Below are 22,218 nucleotides of genomic sequence, written 5' to 3'. Positions count from 1 at the left end.
ATTCACTGGCTGGCCAGGTAACGCAGGTGCTGTCGCGCCTTCGTGCTCAAATGTTCTTTAGTGAAACTTGGCCAGTGGAATGGTCTGGTGGTTATGGGTTAGTTTCGCGCGTTCCCCGCTCTCGTAACTCGTGGTATTTTTTAGAAGTCTAGTGAAAACAGTTCCAACAGACACATTCAAGATGAACATCCTAAAGCGCGGAATGGTTTTCGTCACCTTTTTCGGCTGCTGCTTTGCTATAGCCCTGATGGCGGCGGCGCTTAGTACGAAATACTGGCTGGAAGCCGAAGCTATACAGATCCGGAGGATTCCGCCAGACAACACGCCCGTCATCCGGCCAAACTCCACTGGACACGTCAACTTTGGATTATTTAAAGGGAGGAAATCGCTTAACGTCGGATTCGGCGAAAGAGTCAGTTTATTTGAAGGTGAGTATTGCTTTGAAAATGGCTTCTTTTCTGGAGATTTCAACGCAGACGCTCCTTTACTTTTGTGTTGTAGATAGGGAAGAGATTCTTTGACTTTTATGAATTAAAACCCTGTGAATTTATGTGTTTATTTCACTTTGAATTCGTTTGAAACTTTGATGATGGTTCATGCCCGTGTAATGAATGATTAGTGAATAAACTCTTATGCCTGTATTATGCACGTCTACGTTCAACGTTTGTATAAATTATTTTTGCATTAATAATTATTACTTTGATACTAATGAATATGCTTATATAGATTAAAGGACCCGTGTACTTCCTAATGAAGGGCACTTCTATATATATATAAAAAAGTAAGACATAATAAACCCAAGTAAAGTAATACTACAAAAAATTAACTGAACAGCAATCGAGGATACTATCAATTTATTGTCCTACGTAAGTACCCCATGGTGACCTACAAAGGCGAACTTGATTGTACGGGTCAATGCCATCCGCCTGGTCTCCGTCAGGACTGAAACATCTTAAAAAGAGAGAGAGAGAGAAGAGAGAGAGAGAGAGAGAGAGAGAGAGAGAGAGAGAAAGAAAAAATGGAGGTTTGTGTCGCACACGACTTTTTCAGTAGGCAGTAGCGGTCCACTCAGTCGGCAAAGGTGACAAATGTATGTATGCTATGTATATATATAATATATATATATATAATTTAATAATATATATATATATATATATATAATTTATTATATTTATATATTATATATATATATAATATATACATATATATACATATATGTATATATATATATATATGCTTAAAAAATCACAGTAGATGCACGTGACTTCTTTAAATAAGCGAATACCACACAAAAATGATAGTGAGAAATCCAAGCGCTTTCGTCTTTACTAAGACATTGTCAAGGAACGAATGAAATACAATTAGAGAGAAAGTTATCAGGTAAACAACAAGAGAACTGGGCAAATATCGAATGCATTATTCGTACATATGAGAGATTTAGATCATCCTATTAACTGGAGTCGAGCAAAAGCCTTAATCCCATGTAATGACACAGTTAAAAGGAATATCATTGAATCTTGTTTCATCAAGTCAAATAATGGAAATATTCTAAATTTAAGTCTTGATTTATTTAAACTTGATGCTTTCATAATGAAAAAGTTGTAGATATATATATAAGCAACAAAATTAATATATTCAGTTTTTACAAGTTTTGGACTATATGGATACTTTGTAGTTTCTGTTAGGGTTAAATCTATGTTTAAGTTTGTGACCGTGTGATATCCGATAATCCTGGATTATCTCTCTAATTTTTACCCTTTTGACAATTAACCATCTGATAACTTTTTCTCCAATTGTATTTCATTCGTTCCTTGACAATGTCTTAGTAAAGACGAGAAAGCGCTTGGATTTCTGACTATCAATTTCAGGTAGTATTCGCTTATATATATATATATATGTATATATATATATAATATATCTATATATATATATATATATATATATATATATATACATGTTTGTGTTATATAATATGTACACACACACACACACACCACACGCATATATTATATTGCAGATAATATATATATATACTATATATATTATATATATATATATATATTATATTCTGCAATCATATATTTAATAACCAATGTGTGTACGCGCGCGTGTGTATGCGTGTATTCTGTATTTGCAGAATAACCGATTCACACACACGCACTGACATCAAATACGTACAAGAATGTCCGTGCCGTGGCATAACATCACAACTTGTGGAATAAAGATTCATGGCTACCAGAAAAAAAAAAGTCGATTTTCTTTGGTGGACAATACTATAGGGAAATTCTCTCTCTCTCTCTCTCCTCTCTCTCTCATCTCTCTCTCGTCTCTCTCTCTCTCTCTCTCTCTCAAAAGATTGGCTGTTACAGTGTGAATATATCCTGAATTTATTAGTTTATTTTCCCCTGACTGGTCTGTCGTTATTTTTCACGTCATTATGCCTGCATGGATGACAAGACGCGGGGAGTTCATGCTATTAATTTAGGCCTATTGTCATGTTTGTCAGTCAAGAAATAATAGCAAATAAAACTACTTTGGAATAACTTGACGACGATACGCTGTATAGTGAGAGAGGTGTATTTCTGGCGATAGAAGTTCACTCTCCACGTAGTTCGGAAGTCACGTATATAAAGCCGTTGGTCCCGTTGCTGAATAACCTCTGGTTCCATGCAACGTAACTACACCATACAAACAAAACGATACGCTGTATATTAGTAGTCTGAATCGTAATGAGAAATTAGCAGAGCATCCAAGAGGAATAAGTAAATAAACTTAGACTTTCGAACACCTGATATTTAAAAGTCTTTATCAGTATTTAGGTTGTAATGTTTATGTAAATGAATCATTGTAATGCCTCGCTTTTTGTATATACACTTTTAGAAATATTGGTCTAACAAGTTCTGTTTGTCGCGTCCTGTTGACAAATTATTAGACAATTAGGCCTAAAGGCTTACGAGTAATTTCATTCAGCCATCTTAGAAATATTTCAGGAATAAAATCTTATAATGTCGATTCTAGTATAAAGTTAAAAAGGGGAAAAATATAATTAGACGATTACAGTAGAGAGAGAGTTCTTTACCACCTTCCATGGAATTACGAATCTTTAGTATACAGTTGAAAGGAAAAAGTGAATTAGGCGATTATAATTGAGAGAGAGAGAGAGAGAGAGAAAGCGTTCTATACTACCTTCCACGGAATTAGAAATTTTCAGTATACAGTTGAAAGGAAAAAAATGATTAGATTATAATAGAAAGAGAGAGAGAGAGAGATCACGAGTTATTCTCGCGACTGTCCACAGAATGACAAATCGATCGGCCACTTCTGTGTTGTGGTTCTGAGTCATCTTTTCGTGGATTAGGGAGACGATTTATTGATTAATCAGAGGAACTATTCCCCTTTGTACTGGAGAATTGCCATTTCCATCCTCCCTCTACTTTGTGCTCAGTATCGCTTCGATTTTTCTGTTTCTATCCTTTGGAAGCAGTCCAATGTTCTAGTTCTGTGTTAAACAAGGCTTGATCCGACCTCCAGCTTCATTTGGACGCGTGCAAGATTATACCCTCACTCATAAGTTTCTGGTGATAGAAGTTCATTCTCGACGTGGTTCGGAAGTCACGTAAAGCCGTTGGTCCCATTGCTGAATAACCACTGGTTCCACGCAGTGTAAAAACACCATACATACAGACAAACAAACAAACAAACTCACTCATAAGTTGTAAACATTATATTCTGAACTTAACGTATTTTAAAACGTGCTAAAATCTACGGTCAAATAGAGCCTTGTTTCACTAACGAAAATTTGAATGAATGCGCTATATTTTATTAGAAAAAATTGTGCTGTACTGTTTTTAACATGCACATTATTTGTTTTTTACACGTTCATTGGCATAAATAAATAATGAATATCCTATCCTAAAATTCCTGTATCTTTAACTCAGACTTTTTTTAGGCTTTTCCATATAACTTTCATCACCCCGCCAACAACAACAGCAAAGTAGTTTGTAGGCTTTACTCCCTGAGTAAGTGAATATGAATACGTAGGTTACTCATTTCGAGCATGAAACGTTTTATGCCTATAGTTTTTTTAGTAATATTAGTTTCCTTAGATTGTTTTGCTATTTCATTGGGTAATATCTCAAAGATTTTGACGATGATGGTAGAAATCCCATGAAATAGGGTTATATTGGGTATAGAAAGTATAGGTATGCATTGTTACATTTTAATCTGTTATTGTATTTGATATGGCTTAAGTATTGTATGTGACTTGTATAAAGTTTTTGTTGATCAACAGTTCCTTGACGCTAACTTGGAACATGAAATATGTATTTAAGAGTCCAGCCTCTTGAACAGTTTTATCATATCGTTAAATCACGCCACGCCAATGATTATTTTTATATAATAATTGAAGGATTTTTTTAAAGTGTGAAGAGGCTGAACGACATATATAATGCTGCTGTGATTAGAGAGACATACACCTTTTTAAACTGAAGGTTTAAAACTGACTACCTGGCAACTCCCACTTTCCGTTGTGGCACTGAGTCCCGAAGTTACGAAAAATATATATTTCATTATTTAGCATCTTGACAAGACGAGACTGAGGTAATTTGTGGTGAGAAGATTCGTCTTTGATCGCAAACAAGACGCCGGAAGTAGTTACATTCGACGGTTGTTTCTAGGGTCGGGAATTAGACGTAACCGAAACACTTAGTATATATTTCTTAACAGACTAGAGTCTAGGCAATTACCTGATGATTATAAGCATTGTGGTGCCTTGGTTACTAGACTTATTTTAATCAGTGGGAATTTTTTGGAAGCAGGAACGTAGCCGTATTGAAATGCAGGAGGTTTGAACCGCAAAGGAAGTTGAAAAGACGGTTATTTGCTTTTATGAGTCCTCAATGAACGGCTTAGTCCTGAAACGTAATGAAATGATACGCCTTCATTCATTTCATATCATGATGCTCAGTTAACGACAAAGCTGCTACCGTTACTACAGGTAATAACTTCCTTTTGCAATTGTGAAAGCTAGGTAAATGATAGGCGAAAAAGTGAGTTGAAAGTAAATTTATGTCTATGACAGATTGAAAGAGATTAGGAATAAGTTGAGAGAGAGAGAGAGAGAGAGAGAGAGAGAGAGTATATTATTTCTCATCGTTCTTCAACATGCACCATGCAATTCAGGTGTTATCCCTGACCTCCATGTTGTTTAAAATGATGGTTTCACCACAGTATTGGAAATGAAAATTTTTACTTTTTTCTTCTCTGTTTTTATAAGTCGTGGCTTAAGCCGACCTTCCCAAGCATCTGCCCTTTTCTTTCTTGATATAATAACTGGGAGTTTCGGAACAATTAATGTTTCACTGTCTCAGCCTGCTCGTTTGAGATTTGAGAGAATTGCCCAAATCCTCTCTCGTGGGCACGTCCTGTTGTCGATTACGTCAATAAGTATTGGAACGTGAGAATTATGGTGGTCGTACTTTGTTTGCATTACATTTTCATGTTATATATATATATAGTATATATTATATATATAATAGATATTGTATATATATTTATATTATGTATATATGTATATATGTATATATATATATATATATATATAATATATAATATATGTATATATTAGTATATATATATATATATATATATATATATATCTATTATATATATATCAATGTAGTACGAAGGAACACGTACTTGAGAATATCCTTTCCTTAAATCCACGGTAGAAAGGTAAGTGAAACAGGGAACAAGTACTTTCGATGTATATTCTACATTTTCAAGTTCACACTGAACACAAAAGAAGTTGACAACCTTTACCTATACAAAATCAGAAAGAGGGGCGGAGTTACAGTTTATTAATCTGGGCGGCATGTTCTTTAAGCAAAAGAGATAAGGAAAGAGGTTCAATGTAAAATAAACCAGTTGGAGATTTAAATTCCTTGTTGAAGTGGATTTAAGGATATATATATATATATATATATATATATATATATATATATATATATGTATGTGTGTGTGCTTTTTAAAATATTCACAGATAAGACATTTACGTCAGTAACGGTTAGATTCAGAGAAAAAAGTAAAGCAATAGTCACCGAGTCATTCATTCTTCATTGCATAATTACTGATGAATCCCAGGTGCTACAAGAAAACTTCCGTAACACTCACTTATTCATATACCTGAACAGTTTCTATGTTAATAATTAAATAAACATGGCCAGTTGAGACCAACGCGTCGATTAGGCCTACATCACATTGTGAGACTAACACGTTCATTAGGCCTATGTGGCTATGTCACATTGTGACCTACAGGAAACTTCTAAAAACTACAGTTGCGAAACTGTTGATCATGTGTCCTTTATTCCGAAGGTGCTTGTCGTAACAGGTGGTTATGTAGAAAGTGATTTAGTAACTCTGGGTATCCATACTGAAAGACGGTCACCCTTTGTCCGTCATTAGTATGCGGGGCGTCAGAGGTTTCTCGCCGAAGGTGAGTGAAATGAGGTCTCGATACTTTCGGGGGAAAGTGAAGGATTTTGGAGCTGGATGCTTCGTGCTTTTCGCATTTTTATTAGTTGTTCAGGCTCTCTCTCTCTCTCTCAACAAAACTTCAAAAGCTGATGCAAGAGGAGCCAAAGTTAAATCACTGAACACAAAATAATTTGCAGAAAACTGCCCATGGCTGACATCTGACTATTATTTCTCTCTCTCTCTCTCTCTCTCTCTCTCTCTCTCTCTCTCTCTCTCTCTCTCATAAGGAATTGATGATTTGTTTTTATTTTTGTTTTATTACCGGAAATGAACTTGTGCGGAAAATTAATTCGAAATTGACGAAACCAAAGCCAGCAAGGAAGACTTTCCTTTCGCTAATGGAAGAAGTTCATAAGCTCTCTCTCCCTCTCTCTACAAACATCCAAAGGTATGTCACAACTATGAAATCTATGGTAAATGTGCATACCTAGACGGCTATGAGGATGATTGCAGAGATCTACATCCAAAAATATGCAAAAACCTAAGAGGGAAAAGGATGTAAGTTCGACAAATAATGTAAATATATGCACCCTGTAGCCATGAATCAAAATCAGTTAAATAATCAGTCAAATAATAAAATCCAAAATAAGAATGAAACAAATAAAGAGAGGAACAAAGAATATGAGGTGAAGGAAAAAAGCAAGCCATCACCGTGATACGGAGTGTCAGCAAAGAATTTCCAAGCATCAGCTCCAAGATACAGCTCAAGAGATAAATACTGTATGTACAATGCAAGAGGGTATTGTAGATATGGAGAAAATTGCAGATTCCGACACAAAATGAATAATTATGATGAAGGCAGATCAAATATTATGGAAAAGTTGGATTTTTTAATGTCAGAATTTCTGGAAATGAAGAAAAGAACAACATACCAGAACAGGAAGGAGACGTGGGAAAATCCTTATTATTACCCATATTAAATGAAGGAGAAAACACGCAAACCATCATAGTGATGAATGCATAGGGTTTAGTTACGAGTAACTCAAAAAGAAAAATAGAGTACTGAGAAGAACTAACCCAAATTGAAAAGAAAATGTATATAATGAATAAAAGTGAAACCTGGTATTCCCAAGAGACTGGGAATGACGATCAAATAAAAGGGTTCCAAACTTATAGATCAGATAGAAAAAATAGGAATCAAGGGGGAACCGCAATATATGGGAAAGACAAAAAGCAAGGAAAAATATATGAGAAATATAGTAACTCAGAATGTGAACTAATAGCGGTAGAATTTGAATCTGAAAAATTAATGAACATAGTAATATATAGACCCCCTAATACTAAAGTTTGACACAATAATAGAAAAATTGGATGATATATGTAAAAATCACAAGCACTGGACTATTCTCCTATCCGGAAACTTTAACTTTGCTTTCGTAGACTGGAAAGAACGAATAATAGATTGTGGTTGTATTTATACATATAAAAAAGAGAGTAATAGTAGTGTAGAAGATAAGAGGAAATTCGAAAAGCTATTAGATATGCTACTAGAATACAACATTCAACAAATAAATCACCTGTCAACAAGAAAGGAAAATACTTTAGACCTAGTATTTGTGAACGAGATGAATAAATTGTGTTAAAGAAATAATAGTTTATAATGCGAGTATTTCAGACCATAATGTCATAGAATTAACAGTCCATTCCAAAGCAAGTGAAAACAGAAATAAACAAGAAATGAAAAAGTGGGAAGAATATGGAAAATACAACTTCTACAGTAAAAAATATAAAATGGTCAGAAATAAATGAGGAATTAAACAAAGATTGGGATAACATTTTCGTAAGTGATGACATAAGGGGAAATACGGAGATATATAAAATATAGAGAAAAATAGTGGATAAAAATATATACCGAAGAGAAAACGTCAAAAGTCATGCATAGCCAAGAGACAGAAGGATCTGTTCCAGAAATTCAGAAAGTGGAAAAAAGGTCTTGCAAAAGAAAAAAATGCATGGAAAGTTATAGAACTAAAAAGTAAGATAGAAAATGCAGAACAAAAGATTATACAATCAAAAGAAAATGAAAAACGGGAATTGGAAGAAAAAACCCTATTAAATATCAAGCAAAACCCCAAACTATTATACTCATATGCGAAGAAGATGAATAAAAGAAGAATAGAAATAGGCCCTCTGAGAATTGAAGGGAGATGAACGAATGAAAAAAAGGAAATTTGCAAGCATACTGGCGAACGATATAAGAGAGAATTCACCCCTAGAATAGATAATGAAAGTAATGATATAGAAGTAAGGGACGAAAATAGTGATATTAGCTGACATAGAATTAATTGAGCTTGATATTGTGCAGGCAATTAATGAAATTAAAAATGGAGCTGCTGCAGGGCCTGATGGAATCCCTGCTATTTTGTTAAAGAAAGTAGTTCATTCTATTGCAAAGCCACTTGCAATATTATTATACAATCAAAAGAAAATGAAAAACGGGACTTGGAAGAAAAAACCCTAGTAAATATCAAGCAAAACCCCAAACTATTTTACTCGTATGCAAAAACAAAAGATGAGTTAAAGAAAGAATGAAATAGGCCCCTCTAAGAATTGAAGGGAGATTAAACGAATGAAAAAAAGAAATATACAACATATTGGCAGAACGATATAAGAGAGAATTCACCCCTATAATTGATAATGAAGATAATGATATAGAAGTAAGGGATGAAAATAGTGAATATTTAGCAGACATAGATATTAATGAAGCTGATATTGTGCAAGGCTATTAATGAATTAAAAATGGAGCTGCAGCAGGGCCTGATGGTGTCCTTGCTATTTTGTTAAAGAAAGTAGTTCATTCTATCGCAAAGCCACTTGCAATATTATTAAGACAAAGTGTAGATACAGGCAAGATTTATGATGAACACAAATTAGCATATCTTACCCCTACTTTCAAAAGTGGATCAAGACTAGAGGCAAGTAATTATAGGCCTGTGAGTCTAACATCACAAATTATGAAAGTGTATGAAAGGGTAATGAAGAAAAATATTATGAAACATTTAATAAAATTTTTTAATATAGGGCAACATGGTTTCGTGCCTGGAAAAATTACACAAACCCAACTGTTAGTCCACCATGAGAACATATACAAAAATATGAAAAGCGTAAATGAAACAGATGTGGTTTATCTAGACTTTGCAAAAGCTTTTGACAAGGTAGATCATAATATATTAGCGAAGAAAATTAGAAAACGTAATATATATAGTGGATAAAGTAGGAAGATGGTTAAAAGAATCTTTACACAACAGAAAACAGATGAAGCTAAGGTAATATCTTGTGTGCCACAAGGTACGGTGTTAGCTGCATTACTGTTTGTTATTATGATTGCAGACATGGACAGTAATGTTAAGGACTCGGTAGTGAGTAGTTTTGCCGATGACACAAGAATAAGTAGAGAAATTACTTGTGATGCAGATAGGAACGCGCTACAAAGAGACCTTAACAGAGTATATGACTGGGCAGAGGTAAATAGGATGGTATTTAACTCTGATAAATTTGAATAAATAAATTATGGAGACAGAGAAGGAAAGCTATATGCATATAGGGGACCTAATAATGAGACAATCACAAATAAGGAAGCAGTTAAAGACCTTGGTGTGATGTTGAATAGGAACATGTTATGCAATGATCAAATAGCAATTCTATTGGCAAAATAGCAAAAAATGGGAATGTTGTTTTTTACGGCAATTCAAAACAAGAAAGCTGAAATACATGATTTATGCTTTATAAAACATATGTTCGTAGTCCAGTTGAATATTGCAATATGATATGGTACCCACACTATCAAAAGGATATTGCACAAATAGAGTGTACAAAGGTCCTTTACAGCTAGAATAGAAGAAGTTAAGGATCTTGACTACTGGGAAAGACTACAATCCTTAAAATTATATAGTCTAGAAAGGAGATGAGAACGCTACACGATAATTCAGGCATGGAAACAGATAGAAGGAATTGCCGAAAACATCATGAAGCTAAAAATATCAGAAAGAGCAAGCAGAGGTAGATTAATAGTGCCCAAAACTATACCAGGAAAAATAAGGAAAGCACACAGGACATTAATCCACTACGCACCAGCATCGATAATGCAGCGTCTATTCAATGCGTTGCCAGCTCATCTGAGGAATATATCAGGAGTGAGCGTAGATGTGTTTAAGAATAAGCTCAACAAATATCTAAGCTGCATCCCAGACCATCCAAGATTGGTAGATGCAAAATATACCGGAAGATGTACTAGCAACTCTCTGGTAGACATTAGAGGTGCCTCACACTGAGGGACCTGGGGCAACCCGAAAAAGATGTAAGGTCTCTCGATTATCTTATATTTCACACAATGAATTTAATACCCACTATGAACTAAAATGTAGAATTGAAGGCATTGTTTAATATCCCTGCCCCCTCCCCCATCTCTCTCTCTCTCTCTTCTTCGTGTCTCCTCTCCTCTCTCCATCTCTCTCTCGTTGTCTCTCATCTCTCTCTCTCAAATTAATTGATATTTTGTTTGCCATGAAGAGATGATAGCATTCATAAAAATTCTACAGGGCCCAACGTTTCGATTTCCCTGATATTGAAAGTGCTTCAGCAAAAGGAGAAAACCTTTGTTCGCATCATACGAGATCCTTCGACGCCGATGACTAATCTCCAGTTCCATTGGAACGGTTTATATATCGACCACTGAAATCCGAGTCTTTCCACACCAGTTACAGGCTCTCTCACTTTTTTTTTTTATAGATTACGCAAGATATCTCCATATGCATTATCCCTGTGGCCCCCAGAGACTTTCGATTTCCTCCGGAGAGATATTTTTGAATCTTGCGTCTTTTCTGGGCTTTGCGTCTTGTACACAGGAATGATTTTCTGTTTGTCGGGGAGTAAGCCTACAAACTTCTTTGTTGTTGTTCTTGTTTTGGGGGAGTACAGCCTAAAAAGGTCTGGAAAAGATGTTTTGCGTTCAGTTAAAGGTACAGGAATTTTAAGATATTTATGATCTATTAGAATGAAAATGTAAAAAAAAAAAATGATTTGCTTGTTAAACAGGCAGAATAATTATTTCTTATAACATAATAGCGTATTTATTGTAATTGTCGTTGGTGAAACAGCGCTCTATTTGACCGCAGATTTCAGCGTGCATCCCGAGTAGGCTGGAGGTCGGATCACGCCTTGTTGTGTCTGAAAAGTAAGGGTTAATCAAGGATGTGACTATTCGTGTGATAATGGCGTCGTTCTGTATAATACATAAATATGGTCTAGTCGTGCTGGTGTAGCTCATCGTTGTGCTACAGTAAATCTTCGGTGTTGATAAACATAACAGAATAGTATAAATTGTCGTAAATATAATTCTTATTGGTTATTTTTATTTACTCCAATGCTTTATTTAACCTTAGTGTGCAGAATGCATAAGAAATAATGTTATTATTTGCTCTGAAAAGGAAGAAAAATCATTTAAAAACAAAACTTTGGTTACATTTATTGAGTATTGATGTTTATTTCATTGAGAACTTCTGTTTAATTATGCACTTTCATAAACCAAAATAAATGATTAATATTAGAATTGTGAAATAATGAAGTATATGTCACAAGAATAATAAAAAAAACGGAGCTTAGCTTAAATTTACTCTACACGAACTAATGAGTAAATGCATTGAATAGGTATTGTACGATGTTTAAATGTGTCTGTGAAGCCCAATCGAGCTGTAGAAATCTACATAAAGGCGTAATAAGACAACCAGATTTCAAGCGGTGGAAAAAAAAAGTGAAAGGATCGTGATTTAGAATTCTGCTGCGCACGTAGTAGTGTTTTTAATTAGTCTCACCTACTGAGTGGAGGGGCGCTGGGGAGGATGCATTCCCCAGGGGGAGAGCACCCCCAGGAAGGGCGGCTAGAACCATGGTGGGGTGGACCCCACGCCATTGTCTGTCACGTCTGTCCTTTGTTTTTTTTCCGCAGTTGTGAGTTCATGTTTCTGTCAAGGCTGCGGCCCATCCCTTGTGGGAGCTTGGTTCTTTCGTTCTTTCTTCTTTCACTCATTGTTTTCATTAAAATATAGTTTTTATACTGATGTTTACCTTTTCATTGTCATTTTTATTATCTGGATTTAAATATTATTATTCTCGAGTTAATTTTGCTTGTGGCTTCTTCTTCATTTGGATCGTGGCCGGAAATTGGACGTCAAATTTCAGATTTCTTGTGTATTGCTTTTGAGAAAGCGATCCGCGTGTTTTTGTCATTACGTTCGTCCGTGTTAAATGGAAAGAATTATTAAGGAAAGATTTAAGGAGAGAGAGAGAGAGAGAGAGAGAGAGAATTCCTCAAGATTTGCCCTCCGTTGTTTTACTCTCATGGAGATCGTTATTCCCATGATAAAAGACATACACACACACACGCATATATTATATATATATATATATATATATATATATATATATATATATATATATATATATATATGACACTTTATCACATCACCGTGATTTATATACGTGCATTAAGCTACAAATTAATATATTTTCATAATATAACGTTAACCGAAGGGGAATTTTGTAGTTGATAATAATCCCGTCCTCTCGTGGATGCGAACCAGCGCACAGAGGAGAAATCAGGACTTCAGTGATGTTATCGACTTGCAAATCACTGTCGAACTCGGGTATATTCGTAATTAGAATCGGTTAACATATATGAAAATATATTAACTCCGAGGTAGAGCGAATTGGATATTAAGGGACATTTGTACTATATAACGATTAATTTACTTGATAGGTATTATTTTGATTTCTGTATACGTACTGGAACTGGGACCGTTGAATTTGCACAAGTGGACGAACCTGGGAGAAGCTGCTAATCGAGACATGAAAACTCTTACCATTGCATAACTCCATTGGAGAGAGAGAGAGAGAGAGAGAGAGAGAGAGCATGGACATTAGTATGGACACGATGTCTCACATCCCGAACCGGTAGACAGAGTAAAACCAGTCACGTGAACGTTTTTACATTTTAACAGCCACGAACGTCTTAATTGCTTATGATGCCTCTCCCACGAGAATGATATAATTGGCCTCGCGGAATAAGTAACAAGGAGGTGACGCCGGCAGGAGGGTGATGACTGAACTCGGGGTTACACTCCCTTGGCTATGCCCAAATAAGTAGGATGCCCTTTTCTGTCAAGGCATTCTCGTATAGCATTCTCACCGAGTGTACTTCATTGCTAGTACTAGGTCTAATACAAGTTTATTGTGATCACTTCTTGTGCATGGAGATATGATTAAAAACTTTTTTTTTTTTATCGTTTAGAGGGTAATGTGAAATAATCAAAAGGTAATTACCGATAGAGTGATATCAGTTGCAATCGTTTGAAAGAAGCAATAGCATTGTAAAGTGACAGGTGTGTACCATGTGCTGTTGTAGTCAGATGTATGTACATAACTGTGAGCGTGCAGACTATCGTACGTGATTTTTAATTCAATAAAGATGGCAAGTATCTTAGTATTAATGCACTTTTGTCCAAAACCTCATATATGCTATGTAAATCTCACCTATATCGTCTAAAGCAGCGTTTCCAAGCCTGGGGTGCTAGCACCCTCTGGGGGTGCTGAAATCAATTTTCGGGGGTGCTCGGAAGCAATAGGCGGTAAAATGAACTTTCTTTGATCCTATTATTAATATATTAGTTAGGGGGTGTTCAACCAGCTTGACCTGACTGCAGAGGATACTGGGTTAGAAAAGGTTGTGAAACACTGGCCTAAATGTACAAAATACGTCTGAGTTTCAACAACTTGGCGTCCTTTAACTGCAGAAATCGAAAAGAACCATGCCTTCGTGCCTCCGAGCACTACGTCATTTCCGTGGTGCTTGCAAATGTTACGGTATTTCCGGTCACTTAGGATAAAGCACGGAATGGTTCTGCAGAAAGGAAGGGATAAATGACCTAAATTTATTTCACGAAACTCACATCCTGAGATCCTTCTTTCCTTTCTTCATGAAAGGAAATAGAGCTGCGTTGTGTCCTTCCGGTGTGTTGTGCTGTCAAGATCATTGCGACTGCAAAGGAATAATGTGAGGACCAATAAATCGCTGATAATTTCATTCGAAGTTGATGCATTTCGTATCATAGATATTTGAGTGATGATAAATATTGCATTAAGGTTTTATCGGTCTCCCTCGTCAAGGAACAACTGTGGTTCTTGTTAACTAGGCCTACATGGAATCTCTGTGCAGTAGGTGATAGCAGCTGCTAAGTCTTACTCGAACAGACAGCTGCTCTCTCTCGCTCTCTCTCTCTCTCTCTTTCTCTCTCTCTCTCTCCGGTAATATTTACCGCAACGCAAAATTGCTTATATCCTTCCGCCGTGCGACGAAAGCACTGTGCAGGGTGGAAGGGAAAGGAAAATTGCAGACGACGCGAGAGCCTGAAAAGATAGGATGTGCAACCGTAGAGGAAACAAGAGGGGAAGTAGCGCTGTCTCCCTTTTTATCTTTAGGAGTTGGAGGGATTGGGGGTCAGGGAGGGAAGGCAAGGAAGGGCGGGGGTGTTGGAGGAGGGGGAGGAGGAGTGGTTGCATAATGATATTCTTCCGCTGTCAAAAGGTCTCTTCGATTAGCCTCGTTTGCTCGTGAAATTTTAAGAGAGAGAGAGAGAGAGAGCCGCTTGTGTTGGTTAAATCTTGAATTCTAAAAGATTTCAACCACATCTCGTGGTAATAGCAGAAGTTGGAGCTTATAAAAAAAGTGGCAAAAAATATACGTCATATCCCTTGATGTTATTTCATAAAATTTGAGTATGTTGTATAGTGGCGAGGAATAAGTTTGATAACTAATTATTGGGCTGTGAGACTTGGTAACTCTGCAACCTAGTGCATCTAATCTTGGCTTCTGCTGCTCCTTAGGGCAACGACAGCGTTTTTTACCGATTTCCTTTACAAAAACAAACCCTACATATTACTCTTGACAATGGCTGAATTACGAACCACTTTTTCTTTGCATCGATTTAATCTGCACACGGTTAGCCATGTAGATTCAGGTGCTCTCCTTTATGCAGTCCATGATTCTATTAATAATTACATTATCTTCATCCTGCCGAGAACCACCAGATTTGCTGAGCACCAGCACCAATATCCAGTAATTATGCCTCGTTGTCGAACTTCTCAGTTATATTTCTCCTAGTATTTGAATAATTCACTTCGTTTTAATCTATATATTTGGTATTTTGTTTATTTTTTATTTTTATTAGGTGATCTCTTCTTTCTGTATTTCCAATGACCAGTTATTTATTTCTAATCTCTTTGGAAGCTTGAATTTCAAGTCAGTGGCCCCTATGGGCTTGTTCCGTATAAATAGTTCGTCTTCTGAATAGTATTATTACTAATAATTTCCGCAAAAAGGTGAGGCGTAAACTCATTATATAATTTAATTTCAAAATTGTTTCTTAGGTTAGATTTCTGCCCGAAGAAGAACGCTTTAGCACAGTACACTAGATCTTGTTTTGCATCTGTGAACCTGAGGAGAGCATCTGGTGGATGCTAGCAATCTCATCCCAGATTGACTGTATGTTAAAATCTGCTTAGAGCCATCTGTGTGTGTGTGCGTGTGTACAGTAATCAACTACTCGCAAAAACACCTTCAGAAAAAACTTGAAACACAGACCATTACCTTCAAATATAAAAACTCGACAAAACTCACACGTGTGCTTTCACCCGCAAAGCAATTCCATGGTCCTCCAATGCTGCTCACGACTTCTATTGTTAACGAACTCCCGTGTAAGGAGAGGGAGACTACGAGTAGACTTCTACCTCTCCTATCTGCCTCTCTTCCTGCCTTCGCTTGCCTCCAATGCATTTTACGGTCTCTTGAGTATCCTTATTGGATTGGCTGCTTTAAGGTCATTGTAATTCCGTGGGAAACTTATGTGATGCTTCGTTCTTGGTGGTGTTATTAAGGATAGTCCCTTGGTGATAGGAAGGTGATATGAAAGCTTACGATTGTACAGATATAATAGTACTACTATATATTCTCCAGACCTTGGCTAATACCTACCTACAACTGCTACGGCTATCATCGCTTAAACTATTTCTGCTACTTTTAATAGTGGTTAACATTAATGACGCTGATAGTTAAAGGATAAAAAAAGATAGTTCCGATTATAATAACTGCAGCAATGATAAAAATAAATTGCAATTCTCTCCGTGTGAGAGCACGTGCTTCCTGTTCGCGTTCACGCATCGAGTCATCGAGAGATTCTTCTTCTTCCGATCACGATGTGCGAGTTCAAATCTTGCTCTTCCGATCACGTCTTGACTCCTGATGGATTTATGCACAAACTAAGAAGAGCTCGGCGTTTGTATTACCTTTGTTCTGCTGGTGGGAAAGACAGTCTACTTAGAAGATGTTCTTTTCAAATGTTTTTGCATTTTAATAATCATCGAGTTAATGTGTGAAAGTGTCGTATGTTGTTTGAGAAAAGCTTCTGTCAAGAACTTGAGTGCATTTAGTATTGCATTGGTTTTATCGGCTTCGATGTGTTGTGGGTGAATTTTGTTTTCATGTCTGCATCCATGTATGCTGTGTGCATATACTCCGTATACATGTCTTAAGATAGGTATGTGAACTTCTAAGCATACATATCTGTATGAAATGAATATTTACTTCATTGTTATATGATGTATATCATTATATTATATTACATGTCTTCATGGTAAAGAAGCAGTACAAAATGGTTAGTTATCCGTTCACACCATAAATATGAGCCCCGCACTTTAGAATAATGGCTCATTGATTATGAGTTTATAAGTTTCAAAGATTTCGGTAAGTTTTATCATGCTAGAGACGATACTGATCGTCAGTAATTCCTGTTTATATCCTTTTATACGATTCTTTTATGTATTGTTTTCATTCACCCAGATTTTATTGCTACTCATTGTCTTGGAAATACAGTAGTGAAGTTGCTGTAGTTAATCGTCTGTCACATTTGAATGTTTGAAGAGAATAAGTTGTCTTCGTGCCTGATGACACCTTTCTAAAGGACATAGCACTTCTTTTTTACATGTCTGTGTTTATGCGCCTCATAAATTATGTATAGAGGGGTGTTTACATTATGTATATGTGTACGTGTGCGCGGTCTCACGCCTTTCGTCTTAACAGAGAAACACATCGGTTTTGGCAGATGTTCCAACAAAAGCAAGTCGATATGTGGCCAGACATCCCATGTGCGCACGTCTTGTAAACACACCAAACAACTTTCACCGACGATTTGCAGCTTATGGGGCGAAGTAGTGAAGCTTTTGTCTGTGCCCACTGAGAAAAGAAAGAGCGGGGAGAGACAGAGAGAGAGGGAGATGTGAAGGCGCGGTGCCCTTGAGAGAGCTTTGTAACTTTGTAAGAGGAACCCGCTAAATTTGATACGGGTAATGGAAAGTGACTGGGATGGATGGAGAGTAACGTGCTATGGTATCAACCGATAGGAGGGCAGAAAGATAATATTTCGGCAGGGAGATTTTATTATTATTTTTTTAACAGTAGGGCTAAAGAAACGACGTGCACTGCGATAAATAATTCGGGCTCCTTTAACAAATGAAGTAATGGAAAAGATTATCAAGAGTACACATATGTGAATTGGATATCTTTTACGAATAATGTTATGGAAATACTGAAGTTTGTAATAGCAAGATACCAAAGCAACACGCAACTCTATTCTGTCACCACAACTATTGCAATGGCAATTAGGATTATATATATATATATATATATATATATATATATATATATATTATATATATATATTTACACACACCATGTACACATGTAATTATATATCACTATGCACACACATATAGTTGTTGTTATTGATGATGTTGTTGAAATAATAATTAACAAATAACAGATATTTTGCCACTAATGTTAATTCATTGAAAGAAAGAAAACAATGTTCAATTATTATTTATATCGATGGAGGCGGCATGCGGTAACCGGCGCTTATCCCATAACCCGGGCCCCCCCCCGCCCCCCCCCCCCCCCCCCCCCCCCCCCCCCCCCCCCCCCCCCCCCCCCCCCGCTTAAATCCGCCACTGATAAAAGTGTGCCCAAGAGCGAACCTGGTCAGATGTATAGGATCCAAAACCATGACTCGATTTTTCCCCAAGTCTGCATATTTAGCAAAACGAGTCTAGTAGGTACTGTAGCAAATAGCTTTGGTGCGAGTCTGGGTGGGTGGGAGCGAACCGCCAAACCGGTTTTTGGAGTTATTGTTAGATCCAGTTCAGAATAGAGGGAATCGTCTGTGAATCAGACTGACCGGTTCCTTTACCCTTATTTTTTCTTCTCTTCGCCTCCGGTTTTTCTTCTTGCTTCTCTTTTAGCTACTTATTGTCTGGTTCCTACCCTCTTCTTTTTGGCGAGTAGAACCTTTTCTTTCTGTATTGTGTCGCGTGATTTGATTTGTTTTCCCCGGTTTCTTTACGCCTTGTTGGCTCTTGCGTTTCTTTCTTTGAGCTGTCATGTTGTGCTTCTTTTTATTTTCCTCTCGGCTTTATTCCTCCCCTCCTCCTTCTCCTCCTCCTCATCTTCTCTTATTAGTCTAACTTAGCTTCTACATCTCATTTTCCTCTTCCCTCCTCCTCATTATAGTTTTTCTTATTGTCGGATGCGGCTCTTGTCCTGCATACCTCTTACCCGAAGCATTTAATGAGAAAATATCTGACATCACAGCCATCTCTGCCTTTGAACGGTCAAAGTCAAAGGAGCCATTTGACAAATTTTATCCTTGGAGACATTTGTACAGACTTCCAAGCATCTCTGGCTTCGTCGTTTCATTTGTTTTTTGCGAACAACATACAATTCGTTGCCTCCGATGTACCTTCATTGCTGCTATCTTTCCACCATCTTGCTGTCCACGATATCTTGAGTGTCATTTCTTAGTACAACTGAGACGGTCTCTGCCAGTCTCAATATTTGATGCTGGTATTTACTTCATGTCGATTATTATCTAGATCTTGGTCTTGCTGTCCAACCTCTCCGACTTTTTTCCCACCCACTGTCTTTAGGGCTGAATTGCTGAACGTGGCCCAGTAGCTACTTGTGTTTACAGCCTAAATTTCAAGATTCACACACACACACACACACACACACACACACACACACACACACACACACACACACACATATATATATATATATGTGTATGTATGTATGTATGTATATATGTAGTATACTGTATATATTTATGTATATATATACATACATATAGCTAGATAGATAGATAGTGTGCATTACAGATTCTCTCTCTCTCTCTTCTCAAGACCAGTAAGACAAGTGAACTTGGAGGAGGAGGGGGAGGAGGAGGCCGTGCAAGGCACATCACTGTAAGGAATGTCTGGAAAGGATGCCGGGCATATCGTATGAAGGAGTAGGATCAGAGCTTCAAACTCTGTAGAGCCATAAGGCATTTAATGTGGTTTTTATGACTGCAGGCGGATGGTTACATGTATTGTTGGTATGTCCCAACGACAGGACAGGACACTGCAGATGAAAATGATTACGCAACAAAATGGAGGGGAAACACGCCATTCTCTCTCTCTCTCTCTCTCTCTCTCTCTCTCTCTCTCTCTCTCTCTCTCTATACACTTGAACAGTGAACTTACTTCATAGCTAACAAGATCGGCCTTTTTATTTACTTTTTTGTTCATTTTGTTCATTTATTTCCGACAAGTAACCCTTTCCCTTTCCCCCCTTCTCTCTCTCTCTCTCTCTCTCTCTCTCTCTCTCTCTCTCTCTCTAAGGGGACAGAGCAGCAGGTAGCTGTTTTTTTCCTTTTATTTTACCTGCACGTTTGAACTGCGTACCACCTTCATACCCTAAGATATCGGTCCATTTATTACATCCATTTGAACTGCATTACTTTTCACGTTAATTATTATTTAATTCATTCATTAGTTGTGTTATTTATTGCTTTTTTGGATACTCATTGTTATATATATATTATATATATATATATATATATATATATATATATATATATATATATATTATTGTTCGTGTACTACATCAGATCTAAAATCGTTTAAGTCCCTGTAGTGGGTTCGTGCCGTCAGTGCATCTCACGCGGTGTGCTGTAGGCTTCATTTAAAGTTCTTAGCAGCGTCCCTTCGGCCCCTAGCTGCAACCCATTCTATTCCATTTACTGTACTTCCGTTCGTGATCTCTCTCATCTTTCTTACTTTCCACCCTTTCCTACCAATTGATTAGTAGTGCGACTGCAAAGGTTTTTTTTTTCGCCTGTTACACCTTTCAGACCTTTTTATTGTTAATATCGGTTTCAGCGCCGAATGACCTCATAGGTCCCAGCGCGGCCTTTGGTCTAAATTTTGTATTCTTTTCTAAAATCGTTTAAGTGTTATGGCGAGTCAAATTTACCTTTCTCTCTCTCTCTCTCTCTCTCTCTCTCTCTCTCTCTCTCTCTCTCTCTCTCTCTCTCCCCTGCTGACCAATGCAGGATAAGGAGAACAGAAGTGTTGACATTGACCCGAATCCTCAGAAATCTTGACATTCTTGGAGCTATTTACCTTTTTCATCTTCTACCTTGTTCCCTCCTCTCCCCCCACCCTGGCCCCCTCCCCGAGATCCTATAGGTACTGGTTTCCTCACAGTCTTTGATCGAGTTTTTCTCATATTTTTTCCGTATTGTTTCACACTGGAGCGTGAGTAGGATGGTAGCGGAGATTGTAGACTGCACACGTTAATCTTGCACCTCTGGTTGGAACTTGGAATTTCAGTTGTTCTTATAACAGAGCATCCACGACCTTTCGGATGTATGTATTTCTGTGCTTCCACGTCTGCTTTTGTGAAATAGTTATCTATACATATATATAATATATATATATATACTTTATATATATATATATATATATATATATATATATATTGTACCTAAAAAAACTGTATTGAAATAACACGAGAGCATTTGGTACTTTTCTCTTGATTTTTCATTTTGTCTGTAGTTGAATGTATTGCCACATGCTAATAAGTGTATATATATATCAATTATGAATATGTATATTATACATTTTATGATTATAAATTCTTTCTCCATGCAAAGAGAATACATTCCAGGAACTGAGAGGGTAAAGCATTGTAGATAGTCAGTGTGAGAGATGATAACTGCCTTATTTCTTCAATTAGGGAATCGATGTCATTAAATGTGAAATTTAGAGATTCCCCTCTCTCTCTCTCTCTCTCTCTCTCTCTCTCTCTCTCTCTCTCTCTCTCTCTCTCTCTCTCATTAGTAATACATATTAACGATTACTCCTCATATTGCTTAGTACTTGTTGTTCCCGTTCCCAGTGTCTAACATTTGGATGATCCAAATTTGATTACATTGGAAGAGACAGAATGCGCGCGCGAGACAAACCCAAGCACTCACAAGGAAGGAAGAGCGTCACCCGGGGAACCACCTCCAAAACTGGTTTGTGTCCAGCTCATGATAAGTTCAAGAACAACAACAAATCAAGAGATTCAATTTGAAACGTACAAAGGTGACAATAGACTCGACTCCTCTTCAGGTCGATCTCATCGCAGATAGGCCTATGTGGATGAAGATCTGCTTTTTTGACCTGCAATTTTCTTCCCTCCGTTTTCTCTTGCCATGCCTCTTCGCATGCTAGTCCTAAATCGTCCACTCTACCTCCCCCACACTAAGGCGCCCC

At 37.0% G+C, this 22,218-nt stretch overlaps 1 protein-coding gene across 1 annotated transcript in view; it reads left to right on the top strand.

Annotated features, from left to right (window-relative positions):
- The window catches only part of LOC135206669 (uncharacterized), an 80,606-nt gene continuing 58,388 nt past the window's right edge, over nucleotides 1-22,218 (top strand). Inside the window, exon 1 of the mRNA XM_064238046.1 lies at nucleotides 1-428. Coding sequence (XP_064094116.1) covers nucleotides 182-428 — 247 coding nt within the window. The 5' untranslated portion in view covers nucleotides 1-181. The remainder of the gene's footprint in view (nucleotides 429-22,218) is intronic.

This window comes from Macrobrachium nipponense, chromosome 31, assembly GCF_015104395.2.
Source record: "Macrobrachium nipponense isolate FS-2020 chromosome 31, ASM1510439v2, whole genome shotgun sequence".
NCBI lineage: Eukaryota > Metazoa > Arthropoda > Malacostraca > Decapoda > Palaemonidae > Macrobrachium > Macrobrachium nipponense.
The sequence above is the reverse complement of the archived record's forward strand: the minus strand, read 5'-3'. Positions and strand labels throughout refer to the sequence as shown.